Here is a 24,305-nt window from a genome sequence, read left to right as displayed (position 1 = left end):
ATGCGATAAACGTAATGGAACGATATGACTAAGATATGATTGACATAATCAATGATATGTGTGAGATAGGATACGAGAAGGATGCGATAAACGTAATGGAACGATATGACTAAGATATGCTTGACATAGCATATGGTTAGGTTATGTATAGAAAAGGATATGATTATGATAGAATGATAGAACGATATGGTTAGGATACGTTCCTATAACGGTATGACTCGGATTCGTAAATAAAACGAGATGGTTAGGATGCGTTCCTATAACGGTAAGACTAGCATACATTCATGAAACGACGTGAACTAAGATATGCATATGGAAATGATATGACTAGCATAAAATACAATCTCGATGTATGCATGAAAGTATGATAAATGATATGAGAAATGATATGAAAAACGATATGATATGTTCGCTAGAGGGATTGTATTAAACAATAATAAAAATGAAAAAAATGTTGTGACCAAAGTTTATGCAAATACATATATATAAATATATATTTTTATACTTCTATGTTTGAATTCCTACTTATCATACCGTGATGGAAAGTATGGGGACCTGATGCATAATTGTGTGTTCATGTGTATCGAGATATTGCCCCATTATGATGAGCACGGACGCGTACTTAAGACTGATTGTGATCATCTTGTTCGCCATAATGCTACGACAATCATTATTCCCTACGGGTGTCCAGCAACAACTCTCAGCAAGTGCTAGCCAGACCAGTAGGCCTAGGGAGCGTGCGAGCCTGCCTAGTGGGCCAACATTCGTAGGTGTGGGCCATGTGTAGAGAAGTATTACACATCTAATTTAGCCCGAACTAGAAAGCCTTCAAGAGAATGAAATGAACTCTTGTACAGTTGATGACTACATTTCATGTGACTTCATTTCATAACGCCAATAGTCGGGCCACTTATTGAGTACAGGGGTTCCTACACACGGCCCACACGTCACATTAAAGACCATGGAACTTATGTTACGATAAGTTGCATTTTATTTATTTTGTAGTCCTTAAGTTAGATTAGGACATTGTTTTATTTTATTTTTTGTTTTATATAAATTTCACGTTGTTTAGATTTTATTGTTCTAAACTCTCTCTCAGATTGGTCCATAAAAATCATCATTTTTTTTAGTTTTAATATAAAAACTATATTACAATTTTGAAAACTTGTATTCATATACAAATTTATTTTGTTTTTCTTCGTAATTTAAAATTTTGGAGAACAACAATACACTTCGTTACGAAATAAATTTCATACAAAAAAAAAAAAAAAAACAACAACATTTTTGTGTTATTCCATTATTTTTCATTGGTTCCGGAAGGATAATTTCACCAAAAGGAGATAATAAAGCTTCTCTAACTTTTATAGTTCCACTTGTGAATCAATTCATCAACATTAGCAAGAAAGTTTCTCAAGTAAATTCCATCATCTTTAGCCGTCCAAAGACAAGTTCCTACAGTTCCACGTTTGCACCTATCACGGAGCCATAAGTGCTGTGTTTCAGGCCAAAAGCTTTCAAAAGAGACATATGCTTGTGGCGTCTCCAATTTGCCGCAATAGAGGGTTGATCCCCAAAAGCTAACCTTGAAGTTCCACTGGTAATCATCTCCATGATTAAGCAAACGATGATACCCCAAGTCATCGTCTTTAGACTGACAATGCACAAGCAACCCAAGTTTGCTTAGCCCGTTAACCACATGAATGTAATATCTAGAAGGTCCTGGTGGTGGTAACGCGACCCTTGGAACCTGAGCCCCAACTAAAGCCACCGTGAAAAGAAAGAAAACGACAATATTCTTTATCATTTCCTAATCAACCTTTAGCTTAACTACCAATTTGTGTTGGACATGTGAATAAATATACGTACTTATAGTACATGCAAGAAACTATGTAAATGCATGCTATGGTTGCAAAAAAACTCAATCATTTAACTAATTTCCATTATGCAACACAATTTAAGGTTAATTTTGGGATAATTTGAGAGATTTATTAGATTTTCAATAACAAAATTCCTTGAATAGATAATAGTTATTAGCCCAAGAATAATAAATATTTCATTGATTTTTAAAACACTCTCATAAAATGGACAACAAAATATGAATACTTCCCGGTAGAAAATATAAAATAGAGAAAGCAATTCATAGATTACATATGGTATAGCACCCAAGTCCAACAAGGTATTAAATTCCCGATTTATTTCTTTAAGTTGAACTTTCAAACTTTTTACGAGGACCTTAGAAATTTTAGGGTGAGGTAGAACAGATAAGTTCAAAAAATTCTAGAACTATAGTTTCAAACAGGAATTGCGCAAGACTTCTTTCGCAAGAATTACTCTCTTTTGAGTAATATATCTGGAAATCCCCACGGATTCCTTATTAACACCGTTTCGAACACAACGAGTACATTCCAAAATAACTGTTACTCGGGCATCTTTACCCTTGGCCATGAACCTCCCTTGTATTTTTGATTCACGCAACTCTTCTATTTTCCGATCCAAAATGAAGAAAAAAAGAGAAGTTGGTAACTCGAAATCAAATTATAAAAGATTTCGTTGCCTGTTGGGAGAACCGTTATGGGGTTTTGATTTCATCATGTCACACCCTGAATCTCTAGGATGTTGGGTTTTATGCCCTAAAACGTATAGTTTGTAAACAAAAACATATTCTATTTTCAATAAAGTTATTATTGTTGTTTATCAAGTGAAGATTGTTATTGAATAAAGTGAACTTTACGACCACTAATCTAAATCCAATAAACTAAGAACACTCTGGCTATAGTATGATTACTTGAACTATATGTAGTGAATAAAATTCATGGGACCTCGTGCATGTATGTATGTCATGTGTATCGGGATACTTCCCCGTTATGTTAAGTTAGTACGGATGCATACCTTCGATATATATGTTCGACATGTTATCATGAAGACCTTTTCTTTTATGAGGGTCCAGTCACGTGTATTGTGTTGTGCCCGACAGAGTCTGGCCTAAGGGGCACGTATACCAATCCGTCTGAAGGGTCCATGTATGCGTTCGTGGGCCGTGTGTAGAAAAGTACCATGCATCCAACTCTGCCAAGAATTGAAAAAAGCCTAAGGTCATGCTAGGATTTAAACGATAGGCCACAGTCATATATTGTGTGTGATTGCATTACTAACCGAATAATATAACTTTACACGATATAAGGTGTTTGCCTCACTAGTTGTGTTCGTATATCCCAACACCATTTTCGCATTTATAAAGAAATTTAAGAGGACCCTCTTGTAATTAAATATTATTTTGTATTTAATTTTGGTGTTGTTTATCTTCCTTTAAATTTATATTTTATCGAATTTTCATGTTTTATTTTATGTTACTTTTCATTTTTTTTGTTTGCTTTTTCATATTTTTAGTTTTGGTCCGAGATCCAAATTCTTGAAAATCGGACATCAAGAAAGATTGTGGAACTATAATGTAATATGTGAAACTTTTAATAAGATATATGGAAATTCAAGGATTCTGCCTACCATCCTATTCTAAGATGGATGTGAAGATGGCAGAAACATGAGCTTTTAATACCTATTTTAGATTTTATTGTTCTAAACTCTCTCTCAGATTGGTCCGTAAAAGTCATCCTTTTTTTTAGTTTTAATATAAAAACTATATTACAATTTTGAAAGCTTGTATTCATATACAAATTTATTTTGTTTTTCTTCATAATTTAAAATTTTGGAGAACAACAATACACTTCGTTACTTAATAAATTTCATACAAAAAAAAAAAAAAAAACAACAGTTTTGTGTTATTCCATTATTTTTCATTGGTTCCGGAAGGATAATTCCACCAAAAGGAGATAATAAAGCTTCTCTAACTTTTATAGTTCCACTTGTGAATCAATTCATCAACATTAGCAAGAAAGTTTCTCAAGTAAATTCCATCATCTTTAGCCGTCCAAAGACAAGTTCCTACAGTTCCACGTTTGCACCTATCACGGAGCCATAAGTGCTGCGTTTCAGGCCAAAAGCTTTCAAATGAGACATATGCTTGTGGCGTCTCCAATTTGCACCAATAGAGGGTTGATCCCCAAAAGCTAACCTTGAAGTTCCACTGGTAATCATCTCCATGATTAAGCAAACGATGATACCCCAAGTCATCGTCTTTAGACTGACAATGCACAAGCAACCCAAGTTTGCTTAGCCCGTTAACCACATGAATGTAATATCTAGAAGGTCCTGGTGGTGGTAACGCGACCCTTGGAACCTGAGCCCCAACTAAAGCCACCGTGAAAAGAAAGAAAACGACAATATTCTTTATCATTTCCTAATCAACCTTTAGCTTAACTACCAATTTGTGTTGGACATGTGAATAAATATATGTACTTATAGTACATGCAAGAAACTATGTAAATGCATGCTATGGTTGCAAAAAACTCAATCATTTAACTAATTTCCGTTATGCAACACAATTTAAGGTTAATTTTGGGATAATTTGAGAGATTTATTAGATTTTCAATAACAAAATTCCTTGAATAGATAATAGTTATTAGCCCAAGAATAATAAATATTTCATTGATTTTTAAAACACTCTCATAAAATGGACAACAAAATATGAATACTTCCCGGTAGAAAATATAAAATAGGGAAAGCAATTCATAGATTACATATGGTATAGCACCCAAGTCCAACAAGGCATTAAATTCCCGATTTATTTTTTTAAGTTGAACTTTCAAACTTTTTACGAGGACCATAGAAATTTTAGGGTGAGGTAGAACAGATAAGTTAAAAAAATTCTAGAACTATAGTTTCAAACAGGAATTGCGCAAGACTTCTTTCGCAAGAATTACTCAATGCCTGTTGGGAGAACCGTTATGGGGTTTTGATTTCATCATGTCACACCCTGAATCTCTAGGATGTTGGGTTTTATGCCCTAAAACATATAGTTTGTAAACAAAATCATATTCTATTTTCAATAAAGTTATTATTGTTGTTTATCAAGTAAAGATTGTTATTGAATAAAGTGAACTTTACGATCACTAATCTAAATCCAATAAACTAAGAACACTCTGGCTATAGTATGATTACTTGAACTATATGTAGTGAATAAAAATCATGGGACCTCGTGCATGTATGTATGTCATGTGTATCGGGATACTTCCCCGTCAAGATCTCTTATACTCCAACATCGTGAAGAGTTTAACTATCTCCATGTCGGTCTTGTCCAAGTCGCGGTAAAACCATTGTTCCGACTTGGATTAGATATCCCAGTCCTTATCTCCTTACGAGATAAGAGACATGAAGATTTCAAAACAAAAGATCATTAATTTCTGCTTTGCAGAACGTTAGTAATTCTTTATTCATTTGAATAGGTCGGGCTTTTGTAGGAATATTTTTCTCCTCGAAAGCTTTGATATAAGGAAGATCAACAATATGTTGTTTCCTATTCCAAAAGGCATTTGGGATATTTGAACAAACTTCTTTTTCTAATTGAGTTTGTAAAGTTTTGATTTTAAACTGGACAGTTTTGTTTTGAATTTGTTCTTCTATTCTTTTGAATCAAATTTCTTATTTCAAAAAAGAAATTTGTTTTTCTTTATAATTTAATACATTTATTGATTGAATAATTGTATTCTTTTGAAGGTTATTTATTTCGCTATTCCTTATGGGGGAAAGAAAGTTAAATTTTATCTTCTTTCCTAAGGCTTTTGATTCTAACCCTTTTTCAGTTATTCTAAAAGGATATAATTGAGTAATGAAATGAGTACCTAGGATTAGTTCTTTTACTAGAAGGAAGGAATTTACGAAGCAAATTCCATCATTGCAAACATGAACTTTTGATAGTTTGTAATTAATTTTGAGTTTGTTGTTGTTAGCACCTCTAAGGCCCTCAGTAGTTTTTTCAAAATACTTTGTAGGTATTAAGCCTTCTTGAATGCAATTTTGATCGGCTCCAGTATCTATGAGAGCCTTTAGTGTGATTTTGAAATCATAAATTTTTAAGGTAACAAGAGCGTACCATTTTTGAAATTGAGAAGTGGTGATGGCTCCAACGAAGGAACTTTGAAAATCTTCTTCATCCAGGTTCGGTTGCGCCATTTCCTTTTGTGCTGGCAGCCTTTCCTGAAGATTGAGAATTTCTTGACGAAGCGTATAAGATTCTGACCTGGTTTCAGATCTTAGCGCCTGTACCTCTTGTTTGAGATTATTAATCTCTCTTTGTAAATCTTGAGTAGTGAGTTCCCTTGGTTTTTCAAATCTTTGGAGAACAGATTGGAGTCTGTAGGGATTTCTTTCTTCCCTTTCAGTTGGCCTAGAGATTGTCTTGGTATCCCTAAGTCGTTGAGCAATCTTCTGTTGAATTTCTGGGTCTTGAACTTTTTCTACTACTTCGAGTAGAATTTCTTGATCCTTGGTAAGGACATTTATGCATCCTTTGCACGTCCTTTTTCCTTCTTGTTCTGATTCGTATTCTGTGCTAGAATATGAATCAGATTCTTCTTGGAGTTCGAGGATTTCTCCCTCGCTTGATTGCTCTGAGTCAGTTAGGGTCAGTCGTAATAGCTGATTTTTCAGCTCTTGATCTATATCCAACTCATTGATCTTTCCTTTGATTGGACACTTGTTAGCATAGTGTCCTTCTTCATGACATTTGAAGCAAGTTTGCTTTTTCTTTCCTCTATGGGTTTTTGTAGGAATATACTTCCTTCTTGAGTATGTTGGCTTCTGAGACTGCACGGGTTTACTCCGATATGTTTCTCTAGGCCTGTATGAATGATAAGGTTTTGGATGCGTCTTAACCTTCTTCCGTCTGGAGGTTGAGGGAGCTTCTATTCCCTTGCATCCATATTGATCGCAAAATCTACCAAGCTCTTTTCTGTTTGATATCGAAGAATTGAGCTTGTTTTGAATCTTTGACTCATTACAAAGTCTGAGTCCTTCTTCTATGATGAAGGATGTTATGGATCCGTATGACAAAGTTTGCCATGGAATTGTTCCATTGTACTTTGTCTTAAGACCATCTTTGATCCTCCTTGAGAAGTGTTTTGGTAGTCCATTGACGAAATTCTCTTTCCAGAATTCCAACGAACTATCTGTTCTAATAAGAACTTTGCTGAAGTACATGTCTTTGTAAAACCTGAAATCACCTAAGGTAGGACATTTCAGATTCATGAGTATCTCAGCGGATCTCTCCTGGTATTTTAGAGGGTCGCCGACGAAGAATTCTATGAGGGTATATATGAGGGTGTTGACAGCATCCTCTACCCTTTCATGTTGTACCTCGGTCCTAGTTGATGGACCTTCTTCTTTGATAATTTGAGTAGTTGATCTAATGACATAGTGGTTTAATATCTGTTGGCGGGTTGTTTCGTCGAGATATTTGTCCCACCAATCCTTGAGTTGCCCGGTAAATCCGGTTACCAAAACTTGAGCTATCTGATGGTCGGATTTATGGCCTTGTAATTTATACGTGCCTGCGGCCATCATCATTTCATTTACAACATTCATTATCAGATAGTCAGACAATCAATCGATATTCCATTCATAGATTGCTAAACCATCGTAATGAGCTTGAGTTTGTAGTGTCTTTTCTTCGAACTGGATATCCGGAAAAGACGGTTGAGGATACCAGTTTTTCTGATTACTGGCATTATTTTGACTTCTTCTAGAGATCCTTTCAATTCGATTGTAGAAAGGTTCTTCTCTCTCGTTTGCAATCTCGTCTTCGAATTCTTGGTTCTCGTCGTCATTGTTAACGACATTGACAGATGAATCTTGAGGCGTCATGGCGGGATTTAATATCCTGTCTAACTTTTCCTCTATCTTGGCCATTGCAGCCTCTTCTTTTGAAATCCTTTTTGTAAATATTTCGAGATTTGCCGGTCTGAGTATTGGTATTGACTCATCAACCTTTGGTACAGAGCTGCTTGCCTGTTCTTGCTGAGTACCTGATTTCTTTGAGATTTTTCCCTCGATACTTTCAAGTTGAGTAGTGATCGTGGATAAAATCTTATTTGAATAACTGTTTTGATGCTGGATATTCTTGATATCCTTTAGGGTCGGATTACCCTTTTCTAGTCCTTCCGGAATATGTTTGAAAGGGCTAGCTTTGACCTTTTCTCCGTAGTAGTTGTCGAATTCGACTTCTTCTAACGGAGGATGTTTCGAATATACCTCGCCTCTTTTGGTAGTCTTCCAACTCCTCTGGGTCAAGGTGCATACCTGCAGAATATTTTCTTCAAACCATTCGAAGAATGGTATATTTTCTTTGATGGCTTCCATATGAGAATACCACTGAGCTCTTAATTCATTTCGCTCAGCCTCTTTGTAGGTTTGGAAGAAGGCATTTCTTTTTGAAGAGTTGGTAGTTGACATAAAATCTGCTTTCAAAAATTCTTTGTCTATCTGGAAATCAGCTGTAATGACATTTAGCTGGCTTTCGTAGACGGATTGAGTATCCATATCCGTATGGGTTGGAGACCTTGAGCCATCTTCATAGTGGATTGACGCCCTTTTTTGATCATAACTGACCTCTTTTACCTTTAAGGGGTCATACATTGATCTTGATATTCCTGAAGTACTTGGTCTAGAACTCAGGAATTTTTTTACTTTTGACTCTGACGAAGGTTCTTCGCTGAATTTTATTTCAACGCTTCCATCGTCATGTTCGATAATTTGGACTGGGTTTTGAGATTCTTTCCACTTTGGAAGATTTGCATCTTCTATTTTCCAGAGAGTGCTTCTGGTTATTTGATCCCAAGAGAGTGTTTTTGGGACAGTCACTGATGATTTTCCAATATTTGCTTCTATGAGCATAGTCCATCCTTTTGGTGAGGATCTTAATGCTCTTGGAGAAATGTTTGTATTCATGAGCTTATAATAAACCCTGAATATAACGACTGAAGAATGGGTTTCAGCCTTGATGTTTAAATTTTTTGACTGTAAATCTAGCATGAGAGCTGATAATATGTGTGGGTCCTGGAGAGACAGAGTAAAGTTTGGATAACAATTGAAATAGACTGGTCCATTCTCTAAATTGGATTGAACCATTCCCAATAAAGAATTTGAGAAATCTTCATGTCTCTTATCTCGTAAGGAGATAAGGACTGGGATATCTAATCCAAGTCTGAACAATGGTTTTACCGCGACTTGGACAAGACCGACATGGAGATAGTTGAACTCTTCACGATGTTGGAGTATAAGAGATCTTGAAAAAAGATTCAGAGATTCCCTATTGCTATAATTGGGATGTTCCTCTCTGAGAATTTGATGCATGATCTTTGAGTAAAATTGAAGGTTGAAATTTAGTAGATAGTTTTAGGATCTACCTTTGGAATAGTCCAATTTTTGAGTTGATCTTCGATTCTAGGAATCTGGTATTCTTGATTGATAGTATTTGAGATTGTGAGATTTTCTCCCCTTCGATGTTCATTTGAACTTTCTTCTTCATCGGTAGAGCATTTGAGATGGCTTGATTTTCTGAGCTTTCTAAGAAATTCGTTCATAAGATAGATAAGAAAAGAGTAGGATAATTTTTCTCTGAATTGTTCAATTGATATTCAAGAGAGAGCTATCGGCCGATCGATGCCCTCTTTACATTGATGAAGTCCCTTTATAGACTTCGAGTTTGATCGTAAATTTGAAAAACGTCAACTAAGAGATAAGATCGAATCTAAGAGGACAGGACCCCTGCAAGATCTGTTTTCCTATAAGACATAAAGTAAACTAATAATTTAAAAGACTAATAATTTACCGACATTAGTAATTGGCATGTGAGCCTTTACTGTTTGGCTGACAAGTTGTCAATCTTTGTTTTGTCTCTGGTAAAGTTGTCAGGTTGTAGATAAGATTTTCTTCAGAATTTTTCATATGACTAAGCACCCAAGCTTGCCAACGGACTTACTGCGCTTCCCGCGTCTTACCACCTGGAACACAAGGGTTATTCGCTCAGCTATCACATACTCCAAATTCTTCTGAATTTTCATATCTTCCTCCTGGTTTCTGTGATATCGCTCTTAAAGATCGAGTAACTCCTCTTCCCTCATGAATAGAAGGCTCTGATACCATTTACAAATGCTTATTGCCTCCCATTTCAGGGGTAAGACTGGGCGAATAGCTGGGGACATAGGGTGTAAGAAGGAATTCACTCCTACCCACTTTTAGGGATAGAAGAGAGGTAGTTCCTTTAAGTACTGACTCCAGTTGTTGAACAAAGGGCCCCCACCCTCTCATTGGCCTGAGAGTGATTCGGTTCACTGGTTGGACCACAAACCAATTGTTCATTAGAGGATCAGTGAGACATAAGGAACAAGAAGTAACTTCAAGGGTAAAACGGTAAATTGACCCAGCTCTAGTAACGAACAACCTGTGAAGGATCGACTTACCAATCATGGTTATATCAAATGGACAGAAATATATCTATAGTGAGGGGAGTGCAACTACTAGGCTATAATGGAGTGTCCTAGTAGTTAACGAATGTTGGTTAACAAGGTTAAGAAGTTTAACTGGTTAATCTTGGATCGTTGTAGCCCATGATCTATAGGTCCATTAGGTCCCTCTGCTAGCTCATATCGGACTAAACCATAGAATAGTGTGACAAGTGAGTTCGAAGTGTTCGAATTCGAATTAGGGAATATGCGCTACATATATACGATATATTTAACTGCATTTTTGTTTTATTTACAAATTAAACAAAAAGAGAGAATTTGAGATATTTAAATAAGATTTAAATATTTTATTCAAATATGTGTTGATTGGGATTGACATTTGAATTAATATTAAATATTAATTAAATAGTTTAATTAATCATTTAATATTACTTTAATTTGAAATTAATTGTTGAATTAAAATGAAGAAAGTAAAAATGTTGACTTCATTTAATGGAAAATCATGTTAGTGGTATTTTGAGGTGTCAAAATTTGGTTTAACCAAACTTGCATGCTTGCGAAATAAACCCCACATATTTGAGTGGAATTTGAGTGTCAAAATTTGGTTAACTCAAACTTGCATGAACATGCAAACATGACTCTATAAATTGAGTGATCATGGTACATGGAATGTCTTACTTTGGGAAAAACCGTGAGGAAAACCTCTCACAAACACTCTCTTCATATTTACTAAATCCCTCCCAAGTTTAGTCACTCACCGGATTCCACAATCTCGTTCTAAGGCCGGAGGATAGTGGAGAAGACACTAGTGGTGGTTCGAAACCGGTTCATGAAAAAAAAAAAGAAGGAAATTTGAGCGACAGAAGGTTAGTATTCAAACTCATTGAGTTTTTATGCTTTTGAACATGCCAGCTAATTTACTATAATTGATGTACTTAGAGTGCCTAAGATCCAAATTTCTTCCGCATGTGTTATATTAACACCATCATAGGAAAAATTTTGCCAGTCAATGTTTATAAAATAAGAGGGAAATCAAAATGTGTATTAATCTATGCCAAATTCATCTAACGAGGGAAGCGGGAATGAGATACATGATTCCCTAGGTCCATAATCCCTCTATTACTTCTAAACTCTAGAGTACCCTCTCGTCACGATCAAGCAATCTACTTGTAGTCTCTCATCACATCCTTAACCTAGCAGGGAACCAATTGTTTACTTTTGTCCCGAGTTTCCACACTCTTGATACAAAGGCCTGGGCTGAAAATCTTAGCCTTCGCAATGGTACACGGTGGGGAAGAACATGGTGAGTGTTGGTCTGCTTGCATCCATGGGAGTATTAACTGGTGAACCCGTCCCACAGGCCATGAAGTAACCTATGGTGAGGGGGTGCTACCCCTCGGTACATGGCACCTAAACAAGTTACTCACATGATCAACGGCCTCTCATAGGACGGATCTTACGTGCAGGGTAACTACTACCTTGCATCGTGATTAATGTCCTAAAACACGATGTGTCCACAATGCAGTGTAGTCGATCTACCACTGAGTAACAAGCCTTGGACATAGGATTGCCAGGTGTATGGCTAGTGCCGTAAATCCTAGGGGGAGTGTCTTGGAGAATAAATCAATAACAGAATAAATACCTAGAAAGTACCAAGAACAAGAGAAAGATCTAGGTCTAGAACATGGATCAAGACCCTAGTTCTAAGTACAAGAACCAAGAACCAAGAACATGGTACTAAGGCCCTTAAAGGATGACCAAGGTTTTAGAATCCAAGGACCAATGTCCTTAGAATAAATCACGATAAGAACCCCAAGTCAAGAACAAGTGGGCCTAAGTACTTACAATAAGAAACAAGAACAAAACAAGAAAGAGTGTGGTATCCTAGCATATCAACGAATGGATTGAGAGCCTACAAGCAGGCTACATACTAAGTCTTTGTACTCATTCCTTATTCTCCATTTTTTTCAGGTAAGGAGCTGGTCGAAGTCGGGAGTGGACTCTTGGGCAGGTGCCATAGAATAAACTCACCCGTCGTCCTCAACTCTTTTGTTTTAAAATGCTTTGAGTTCGTTTCTTATTTTGTGTTTTAAATTTTGTCGTGCTGTAAATTACTTATGTGCGCACACTATTTTGTTATAATATTGTCTCACCCTCTGATCGCCCTTCGAGATTCCATTGGTCTCAGACCTTTAAAGGTGTTCAATCCTAAGTCTCGACCCACCAATCTCCGTGCTTACCCTAGACTTAACTCGATTCTGTTGCTTATTCCTTAAAGGGAGAGATCACACAATAATTCACCAGGAGTCACACATGCTCAATGGGACGATAACATCCATCCAGCAGCCAGATTGCTGATAAATAAACATCTCATCCGCTGTCATAGCATGATTACTTACACCAGTACTAAAGTATATCAAGACAGTATACTGGGTAAGACAAGAAATTTCAACAACTAGCAAGTCTGTTTTCATTCTTAGTAAGTTTGCTAGGTCGTTGTTAATCAAGAATAGCTACCTAGGATTAATTTTACTAGCATGCATTCATAAGCAAGCGAATTGTAAAAGTACTGCTTTGTAGGTTTTCATGTTGTTACTTACAGATTTGTCGTGTGCCTTCTCGAGTAGGATTAAAGGACAAAAAGAAAGTCTATACACGCTCTCACGTGCTTTTCTAGCACCAAAGAAGTTTTCTACGTGCGCATATACAGTCACGGGTCGCGTATCGTTGGTTAGTGAATAGGTCGGGTAGGATTTTGAGCACCCGGATCAAACTCCAGTTCTTTGGTACTGTTTGAGTTCATGGGCTCCAACGATCCGAGATCAACTAGCTAAACTCATTAACCTTTTAACCAACATTCGTTAACTACGAGGACACTCCACTATAGACTAGTAGTTGCACTCCCCTCACTATAGATATATTTCTGTCCATTTGATATAACCATGATTAGTAAGTCGATCCTTCACAGGTTGTTCGTAACTAGAGCTGGGTCAATTTACCGTTTTTACCCCTAAAGTTACTTCTTGTTCCTTAAGTCCCACTGATTCTCTGATGAACAATTGGTTTGTGGTCCAACCACCAAACCGAATCCCTCTTAGGCCAATGAGAGGGTGGGGCCCCTTGTTCATGTAACAACCCTAAATTTCCACATATTTAGAGTCGCCACTAACGTCTCATGCTCATCTATAATGCGGAAATATAACTCTTACATGAACATCATTTATAATGTAAACTTTTAAAAACGTTTAAAACAACTCCTTCTCTGGAAAACACAGCCATGGTCTTACCTGTTTAAATACAAAATACTAAAATTTAGAGATAATAAAAACAAATACAAAATAATTTAAAACAATGCAATGCAAAACAACCTATTATAACTCAAAACTAAGAATTTAAATATGAGTCTACCCTATGCACGTGCCATAGTCTCTGCTCGCGATGCCGCCGTCCTCCGTACAAGTGCGCCTTGCCCTTTACCTGAAAAATGATGTGGCACACGGCCTAAGTATTTCAAAGAATACTCAGTAAGTGGCCCCACTATAGGGGCCACACAAATGCAAACACATGCAATCATGATTTAGGGACCTATCTCTAATCCTCTTAGGGGTGGCGTCCAGTCTCGGACGAATTGGATGTGTAGTACTTCCCAACACACGACTCACACGTTCGAGTGTGAATCCCAAGGGCGCTAGCACACCCCCTGGACCCTCTGGTCAAGCTAATATGTAGCGACGTCTGGAGGTCAGTGGAACCGCATAGTGTCATGCGCCTCATGAACATTCTCATCTGTGTGCGTTTGCACCTGTGCGCATTCGCGCTCATCATATGGTGCACGTCCGCACTCATCATCTCTAGGGGAAGTAGCCCTATGCTTATTTACATACAATATGCATGAGGTCCCTCTAAATCCATCATAATGTCTCTTCTGATACAACCCTCTAGTCTCATCCTTTGTTACTCTAGGTAACACATACTCGTGGATATTTATATTAATATCATTTTCACGCTCTTAAGGTTGTGTCCTATGTCGATCTAACGACATGATGCAATATGACACGCATCATCATATAGCATGCTCAATATGGAAAACATCATCATATTAAGGTAAACATCATGCAATCATCATACTCATCATATTGCCACAAAGTGCATCAAACATATCAAGTTCGTCATTCATCAAAATATGTATGTACTGCACACATCATCAAGTATCGTAACCCACACATCATCATAACTCATACATCATCATAACTCATACATCATCATAACTCATACAATTTTTAGCCTATCCTATAGTAAGGCCACTTACTTGGTTGGCCTTGGCCGAAGTACTCCCTAAATAGCTAAATGTAAGCTCCCGTTCCGTGAGAGCTGCTTCCTACGTTGCCGGGGTTTGTTTCCTATCACACCGTTCACCACTTTCCGTTAGTATTTCACAATTAATTTACCTATAATTCAATAAATGTGAAATATGGCGCTAAAACGGCCTCAGATACCTTAATCGAACCCAAAAACAGATTCGGGAATGTCGAAACAGTGGAAATCGAGCTGAAAATAGGTGAGCCGAGCTGAACAGCCGTTGGGAGCCACCGGAGCGTCACTGGAGGAGCCCAAGCCGTTGCACCGAGCCGAGGCGAGGGACCGCCTGCGCCGCTATGTGACACTTGGCAGCAACAGAGCGAGCTACGTCGTACGGTAGCGTTGCATCGTAGCGCGGGTCGCAGCACGGTTCAAGTAGTGGTCCAGGTCGTGGGCTGCAAAAGCCTACTGGGCCAAGACTAATCGTTGGGCCTCGGCTTACTGGGCTGGGTTGCAAGTGTTTGGGTTGTAGGCCGGCTCGATTGGACCGTGGGTCTGGTCTCGGGTTGGTTCAACTAAACCGTAGCTACTGGGCTGGTTTGAGGTATGGGCCGCTGTAGTTGGGCTGGGCTGAAGGTAGAGGTCGAGGGAAAGAATGGGCTGGCTCTCTCGAGTCTTGGGTTCGGGTTGACTCGGATCTATGGATCTCGTCTTCCTTACCCGACTTTGGCCAATTTTCTGGCGAGTTTTCTCTCTCCTTTCCGTGGTGTTTCTGTTGCCGATTTCGGTCCTCTTTCTTCCTTTTCCTCTTTATTTGTCATCCTTCTTTCTTTTCTGGGAGTTTTGCGGCCTAAAATTTCCTAAAACCACAGATCAAAGAACGATTAGGAAAACCCAACCTTTTGACCTCGGTTATCGACGACGGCGCTTACGAAAAAGCACAAAACGCACCTTGAGTTATTGTGCTTTCATTAGGGATCCTTCTCGTGGTGGTAACAGGTCGTTTGGTGTCGGTTTGAGGGTGGTTTGAGGGTTCGTCAGAGAAACTGGATACTCGCCGACGTTTATCCGAAATCTCTCTCTCTCGTATTTTATTTCTTTTCTCCCTTTGAAGGTATTCTGATAGGTGCTGGGAAACGTGGGCTGAAGACTGGGCGTGGTGTGGCCGTCGTTTCGCGTGGGGTCTGGGAAACTCGGCGGTCACCAGAAAACTTGCGAGTTTTCTAGCGACTGAGTTTTTTTTTTTTTTGTTTTTTTTCTATCCTGGGTCGTTACATTATCTACCCCTAAAAAGAAATTTCGTCCTCGAAAGTCTCAAACTCTTGTACCAACTCGGGGTATTTTTCTCTTATTTAGTCCTCACACTCCCACGTGGCTTCCTTACTGTGGTGATTCCGCCACAGTACCTTAACGAACACAATGCTCCTGTTGCGTAAGGTTTTTACTTCTCTAGCTAAGATTCTTACTCGTTTTTCCTCGTAGCTTAGATCTTCATTGAGTTGGAGTGGTTCGTAGTCTATTATGTGGATAGGGTCCGTAATGTACTTCCTCAGCATCGACACGTGAAATACATCATGTACTCCTGAGAGGGCTGGAGGTAGGGCTAACTTATACACTACTGGACCAACTCGCTCTTGGATCTCGAATGGTCCAATGAATTTAGGACTTAACTTGCCCTTATGTCCGAATCTTAACACACCTTTCATAGTTGCCACCTTGAGGAATACTGGGTCCCCTATCTCAAACTCCAGGCTTTTACGCCTTACATCGGCATAACTTTTCTGTCTACTTTGAGCGGTACGCATCCTCACTTGAATTTTCTGGACAGCCTCATTGGTGAATCGAACAAGCTCGGGTCCTACTAATTCTCTCTCTCCTACTTCGTCCGAACATAGTGGGGACCTACACCGTTTCCCGTACAGGGCCTCAAACGGTGCCATTCCAATAGTTGCTTGGAAACTGTTGTTATACGAGAATTCCATCAGGTGGAGTTTGGAATCCCAACTTCCCTTAAAATCTAGTACACAAGCGCGTAGCATGTCCTCTAGAATTTGGTTTAAACACTCCATTTGTCCATCTATTTGGGGCTGAAAGGCGGTACTAAAGTCAAGGCGGGTACCCAGCGCTTTTTGAAGTCCGAGCTAGAACGCTGACGTAAAGCGTGGGTCCCGATCTGACACTATAGATACTTGGACTCCATGTAGTCTTACTATTTCTTTCACATACAGCTATGCCCAATTGTCAACTGTATATGTAGCTTTCCCAGGTAGGAAGTGTGCCGACTTGGTCAACCTATCGACAACTACCCGATCATTGTATAGCCTTTAAGCGTTTTGGGTAATCCTACTATGAAGTCCATTGCTATGTTTTCCCACTTCCACTCTAATATGCTTAGGGGCTGCAACAACCCCGCCGCATTTTATTGAGGATCTTTCACTTGTTGAAAAACTAAACACTTGCTCACAAACTCGGTCACGTCCCTCTTCATGCTCTTCCACCAGAAGTGTTGTTTTAAATCTTGGTACATCTTAGTACCTCCTAGGTGCATGGCAAATGGCGAGTTGTGAGCTTCGTTAGTATTTCTTTCCTAAGCTCCTCTATTGTCAAGACATATAGGCATCCCTGATACAATAGCCCTTCATCTGTGGTCTTCGAGAATCCATTTACTAGACTCTCAGCTAGCTGGCTTAAGACTTTCTTTAGGTTTGGATCCTCTCGTTGGGAGGTAACCATTCTTTGCCTAAGTATAGGTTGCACTGTAAGTCGAGCCAGTTGTGCCATGATTTTCTCGGTCGCTACAACTATGTTGGCTCCCATGAATTTTCTTTGTACCCTTACTTCCCTCGTAATGAGGGCCGAAGAGTGGGCCGCATTTCTACTCAAAGCGTCTGCGACCACATTTGCTTTTCTAGGGTGGTACTGGATATCTACATCGTAGTCCTTCACCAATTCTAACCATCTTCTCTGTCTCATATTTGACTCTTTCTGGGTGAAGAAATATTTAAAATCTTGTGGTCGGTTAAACTTTGAATTTTCTCTCCATACAGTTAGTGTCACCAAATTTCAGCGTGAACACTACAGCAGCCAACTCCAGGTCGTGGTTAGGGTAATTATCTTCGTATTCATTTAGTTGACGGGACGCGTATGCAACAACTTTACCGTGTTGCATTAACACACATCCTAGCCCATTCTTTAAAGGCGTCACTAATACAATTAGTTTATATAAAACTGAATCACGAAATATTTAATCTGTATTTATAAATTCATTAATTGAGAAGATTAATATTTCACAGATGATCATATGCGACTTGATTTTAATTCTTAGTGAGTTATGAACTCTTGTCTATGAAGGTTATCCTTTTATTTGTATGGATGAGAATGACTTTCGTAACCTAATCATTATGCCTGCAATTTTCAGTACTTGACCAAACGGGAGATGGGAACATAATTTCACGAGATGACTTTCACCCATTCTCATATATGTAAGTAGATGAGTAGTTTCCTTTAGTGTTGATTTTGAGATTTGAACAATGAGGCCCACCCCTCTTACTGGCTCGAGAGGGACTTAGTTTATGATTGAATCATTAACAAATGGTTCATTAGAGAATAAGTGATACTTAAGGGGAAAGATATAATTAAGGGGTATAAAGAACTTTTGACCCAGCTGTAATTACGGAAAAATTGTGAATGATTGACTTGTTTGTAATGATTATATCAATTGACACAACTTGTTCTACCATCCATAAAAGTGCAACTCTAAATATATAGTTAACGATTCAAAATTGATTAATTAAGACTTTAATTTAGTTAAAAGAAAAATTTGAAGGATACAAATTAAAATTTAATCTAAGAAAATAGATCTAATTTGAAGGGTTGGAATAAATATTTAATATGTTAAATAAATACAAATAGAGAAAAATATATTTGATTTAAAGTGTTTATTTAATATATTAGATATATTAAATATAAAAAGACAAAAAAAAAAAAAAAACTTAATCTGAACCGTTCACATTAATATTTAATACATCAACTATATTAAACATAAAAGCTAAAAGTAGGTTTATTGTATCACACTTCCATCTTGGCTTAGAATCCCCCGGTTATCCCCCGACTATAACTCCGCATCATTTTTTAGTATAAACGATGCACAAGTCACCTTTTGATCTTCGGGACAGTTCATTTATAACGACTCGAAATTTTTTATTTAATTTAAGGTCGCGACTGTATACATATCATAAATATTGAATGCGGAAATACTACCATTTAAACTTTCATGAATCATAACCTTCAACTTAAAACACTGCCATGGACTTATGTGTTTCGAAAAAAACTTTAAAAACAACACAACAAAAGGCTAAATAAAATAAATGAATGTTTAAATTAAAAACATCATATCCTAGTCTAAGTCTAAGAAAATAAATACGACTACTCTATGCATGTGCCATAGTTTCGAGTTGCGATGCCGTCGTCAGCCGTACAGGAATGTCTTGCCTTAATCTAAAATAAAGGTAGCATGTGGCTTGAGTATTTTAAGAAATACTCAGTAAATGACCCCACTATTAGGGGTGAAATGCAAGAACATGCAAATGCAATGACGGAACCTATCATTTAAATCCATTTTCCTACGGTACTGTCCTAACGGGTAATTTTGATGTGTATCATATACTCTACACATAGCCCATACGTGCGAGTATGGACTCACCAGTCAGTTCGCACACCGCTGGGCACCCTTCCTTGTTAGGCGAGCATACTCCGGGAGATCCTTAGGCCAGACACCCGTTAGAACTAGTAAACGTCACAACAACATTAGGTTAACCATAATGATCGTACCCCTGCCTGACCGTCGCAGCATTATGATAAACATAATGATCGTTTTCCTGCGTAGTCATCGCAACATTATGATAACCATAATGATCGTATTCCTGCCTCGTAACGTATTTGTCCGTACTATTGTGAAGGTAAGGGGTATCCCCCAATGCATGAACACACAATAATGCATGAAGTCCCAACATTTTTTCATTTTCATTATCATTTAATACAACCCCACTAGCGTTCCGTACATCCCATATCATTTTTCATATCACTTATCATATCTTTCATGCATATGCTGGGGTCGTATTTCATGCTAGTTCGTTGTTTTGCATGTTAATCATATCATATCATTCAAATTACATAAGTGTATCATAATCATAACATTTCATGCTTCCAGGCATAATAATTTTCATCATATACGTATCATGCCATAACATATCGCATCACAATATTCATATCATAAGCATGTCAATTTATCACATATCTTACCATAACATATTGTCTTTATATCATATCACAATATATATACATCCATCATTCACATGTCGTATCATAAACATATCATATCGTAAACACTTCGTGGTCATATCATTCCCTAACTTAACATAGCCTTAACATTCTTATACCTATCACAGTCATGTCGTTACATGAACGTACCCTGACGTTATCGTTCTATCAATCTATCATAATTCCATCTCTTTCTACCCATAACCTAACTATATTCTTTTATCAACCTCTCATATCCATAGTACTTCTAGATGTAACCTCACCTTCACGTTTCATGAACAAATCTTACTTCTATCGATTCACAAATAATTCACACATATTAGTATATATGACATGTGTAGAACCACGAGCATGTGTCAACATCAAATATAACCATATCAATAGTAAGGTCAGTTACCTGGTTAGCTTAAGTTGTTGTCACGAATATATCCTTAATGAATGTTCGATTCTGTCCCTTGAAATCCAAGTCAACCTATTTGAGCCCATGACATCAGTTTCAAGTTTGAACCCTATCAAATTACCTCTCTAATTTAGATTGGTCCATTTACTTTTATTAAAAATCTTGTTTTCTATGATTTTGTATAAAAAAATTGACAGAGTTATTTTGTGTCTGTATTTACTTTTCTTTCTATATTTAGTTTAAGTTTTTTAATACTGGAATCTTTCTTTTTTTTTTTTATTATTTGTATTTACTCTATAGCCTTTTAATTTTGTTCACATGTATTCCAAATTTATAGTGGATCTCTATTTTCAAATCTTTCGTGTTTTCTTTTGTTTGACATAATTTACTAGAATTATATAAATGATTAATATTTAGCTTCTAAGTCAAAGCTAAACCATTGTAATGACCATATATATCTTCACGTAAATCTCTCTGTTTTCCAACGGTGACTTTCTAACTCAAAGCTAAACCATTGTAATGACCATATCTATGTTCGCGTAAATCTCTCTGTTAGCCAATTTACTAGAATTGTATAAATGATTAATATTTGGCTTCTAACTCAAAGCTAAACCATTGTAATGACCATATCTATCTTCACGTAAATCTCTCTGTTTTCCAACGGTGACTTTCTAACTCAAAGCTAAACCATTTTGGGTACACTGCAAAGCCTATGATATCTTTGTTCACTCGAAATGGAGTAGACTAGTCAAACTGTGGTAGGACGAAGGTGGCTCTTCAAAAAAGACATGACCACAGGTTACATTGGGTCACCACCATATGATGCCCTTGATTATCTTTTTAAAAAAGTTCAAAAGTATTCTTATGTATATGAATGAATTTGTTAACACCATTTTAAAAATACTCAAGAATAAGATTGAAAATAAATTGTCTATTTGAATTGAATTGTATTATATTCATATTGGGAAATGTTCATAAATGAGAGAGTTCCAGACAAAATTGAAGAGAAAAGTGATTTAAGAGTATTTTTGAATTTTTTTTCTTTTTAAAATTATGAGTATTAACTAAACGTTTAAAAGTTGAATTGTATTTTCAAACAAGATATTGACGGTTTCATCTCACTAACAATAAACTTATTTTTTATTTTTATTTATTTATTTGAAAAGTAAAAGATATATTTCAAGATTTTTTTTTTTTTGAAGAATATTGATGAAACCTTACGAGGTTCTAAGGATATTTTGTTTAAACATTAAAATTTATAATTATTAACTATTTTTTGGATCATGGAGATCATGGACAACTTGTTGTTGTGGTGTAGTGGTTATCACGTTAGTCTTACACACTAAAGGTCTCCAGTTCAATCCTGGGCAACAACATGCTTCTTTGCTTGCAATGGTGTAGTTTTCGGATGGGAAACATTTTTGTTCATCCAAGACTCATACTCTGAGAAATTTGTGTAACGCTCACTAAGAACTTTAAGTTCGCTTAAGAGTTTGACATGTTACTCCCTTTAGAATTTATTTAGAGCATGACATGTTACTCCCTTTAGAATTTATTTAGAGCATTACAAACTAGTTTAAGAACGTTCTCGAACATCTAGTTCATTAAATTATACAAGTTGTGGGCATTAATGAGTTAAAAGACCTCACAGTCACTCTTAACTACCACATTGAAACTTAAAGAAAATCTTTGAAACATTATCTTTCTTCAACTCCTATCCTTAAGAGAACTTTCTTGAATTCCTATCTCTTGACTTTTGTTACCTTAATTTATTCCTTATATTTAATATAACTGCACGAGGCTTCATGCATTCCCCGTGACATAGTCTTAATATTTGCATCCAAAGCTTCATGTGTTCGGTGCGATACAATTTACATACCTATGTCCAAGGATTCACGGGTTCCTTGTGACATAGTTGAAGTACCTACACCTAGGTGTTCATAGTTTCCTACGACGTATTCATTGTCGTAAGACCATATTGCACTACTCATCGGGAGGTCTTTAAAATATCTCGGGTTCTCGTTCAAGAGTTTTTTTGTTAAGTCTTGAAATACAACTAAAGAAAAATTCTTAACAAGTACACCCTAATCCATATGAGTCATAAATATTTTTCTACATGCATAAATCTTTCATATGTATCTTGTCACTTAGTACTCATAAAAACCTTGATTCCTTATCAAGTGTCTTGAGGGGTAGTTACATACTTTTTCTCTTAGCTCATATCCCTAAGTTGTTATAATCTCCATAAAATCTTTCATACTTACCCTTATATTGTAAACGAGTCTCATAAATTTTCGTAGTATTTTGAGTATTTAAGATCTTGAAAACATCTTAGAATTCTTATAGGGATATTTTGGTTATTTACCACTGCAAAACTTGGTTTAAATCCTCAACATATTTCAATGGCCTTGTAACATAAGTCTCATTCAATTAAATGTCATTTAGGGGTCACTTTGCTCCTAAGCCAGCTATATATAATTATAGGGGAATTTTAGTCATTTTACACCTACCCTTGGTTTAGCCTTTTATCATAATCTAATTATTATCAAATTTCATACATAACCTTATCATATCATATTGAGTCTTCTCCTAAAATTTCATGAAAAATAGAATCCATTTAGTATGATTGTGGTTTAGGCGCATTGAAATCAACATTCATGTGGACATTAATGTTGGAGAACTTAAATACTTACCTCAACCTCAATGACGGCTTTCTTCTGTCAACAAGATCAATAGTTTAATCAGTTTCCTTCATTACATTGTCCTCCTAGTCAATTTCTTTTAAGCCTAGCTAAAGGTCCAATAATGCACTTTTTTGTCCATATGTCTTCAAGGTCTCATTTAAAATTTTTTTCATTCGTTATATGAAAAGGCAACATAACCAACGTGTGCTTTTTTATATTTTATATTTTTTTAATATTGTGACTCCTCCCAAATCAATCTTAAATCATTCCTAAATTTAAGATATCTTAAAAATCTCAAACTCCAATCCATGTTTATAAATATTTATAAAACTTTGACCATGATCATAATATCTCATCCACAATGTGACTCGATTGTAACTTTAAAAATTTTCAATTAGTGTTAGGCAGGGAGGTTTTCTACATCTCACGACTTCCTGAGCTTAGCTCACATTAAAGTCATTCATAAATCAGTTTAGGTATACAATGTTTCAACTTTTACTGTGTTAGCTCTTTTTTTTTTTTTTTTTTTTTTTTTTTTTTTTTGTTCACACCGATATTTAAATTTCATATTTACCTACTTCGTAGTGATGAAATTTCCTTTCGACACTACCACTTTTAATATCTCTAGCAGACTATAAGATGTTATCGTCTATCAAGTTTTCTTGATCGTTTTCATTTGAATCTATTTAGGGTACAAACCTTACTAATCTGAACATTATCAATATATTAATGAACATTCATATTCCATGCCGGTAAATCATACCAATTCTGTATTAAAATAAACATATAACTAAGTCAAGAATAATACAGTCAATGGTGTCAAAATTTAATTGGAAGTTATAGTTGATAATGACCAAGCAGTAACAACATATGAAATCTGATGGTGTTAATATAACACATGCGGAAGCAATTTGGATCTTAGGCACTTTTAGAACATCAATTATAGTAAATAACTAGCATGTTCATAAGTATTAAAACTTAATGAGTTTAGATACTAACCTTTTGTAGTTCAAACTTCTTTTTCCTCACGAACCGGTTTCAAACAACCACTAGTGTCTTCTCCACTATCCTCCGGCCTTAGAACGGGATTGTGGAATCCGGTGAATGACTAAACTTGGGAGGGATTTTGTATATGTGAAGAGAGTGTTTGTGAGAGGTTTTTCTCAAGGTTTTTCACCAAGAAGAAGAAGATCTTCCATGTACCATGATCACTCTATTTAAAGAGTTATGTTTGCCACTAACATGGAT

General features: G+C 36.6%; 2 protein-coding genes and 1 non-coding gene across 3 annotated transcripts; 1 reads left to right on the top strand and 2 right to left on the bottom strand.

The window, feature by feature from the left end:
* Window positions 1–1,354: 1,354 nt before the first annotated feature.
* Window positions 1,355–1,804, bottom strand: LOC147791212 (S-protein homolog 6-like). The gene has a single exon (XM_087126983.1). The coding sequence runs from the start codon at window positions 1,802–1,804 to the stop codon at window positions 1,355–1,357; it is 450 nt and encodes a 149-aa protein (XP_086983109.1).
* Window positions 1,805–3,841: 2,037 nt separating this feature from the next.
* Window positions 3,842–4,291, bottom strand: LOC111802091 (S-protein homolog 1-like). The gene has a single exon (XM_087126982.1). The coding sequence runs from the start codon at window positions 4,289–4,291 to the stop codon at window positions 3,842–3,844; it is 450 nt and encodes a 149-aa protein (XP_086983108.1).
* A 17,385-nt stretch (window positions 4,292–21,676) lies between these two features.
* Window positions 21,677–21,749, top strand: TRNAV-UAC (transfer RNA valine (anticodon UAC)). The gene has a single exon. It is a non-coding gene; the product is annotated as a tRNA-Val (tRNA).
* Window positions 21,750–24,305: the final 2,556 nt, after the last annotated feature.

The sequence above is a fragment of the Cucurbita pepo genome, chromosome 9 (genome assembly GCF_057944985.1).
Source record: "Cucurbita pepo subsp. pepo isolate OVF chromosome 9, ASM5794498v1, whole genome shotgun sequence".
Taxonomy (NCBI): domain Eukaryota; kingdom Viridiplantae; phylum Streptophyta; class Magnoliopsida; order Cucurbitales; family Cucurbitaceae; genus Cucurbita; species Cucurbita pepo.
Note: the sequence above shows the minus strand (reverse complement) of the source record. Positions and strands in the feature narration are given on the sequence as shown.

Excerpts from the sequence above, each read along its gene's own strand:
- LOC147791212 (XM_087126983.1), bottom strand. The coding sequence starts at position 1,804 with ATGATAAAGAATATTGTCGTTTTCTTTCTTTTCACGGTGGCTTTAGTT.
- LOC111802091 (XM_087126982.1), bottom strand. The coding sequence starts at position 4,291 with ATGATAAAGAATATTGTCGTTTTCTTTCTTTTCACGGTGGCTTTAGTT.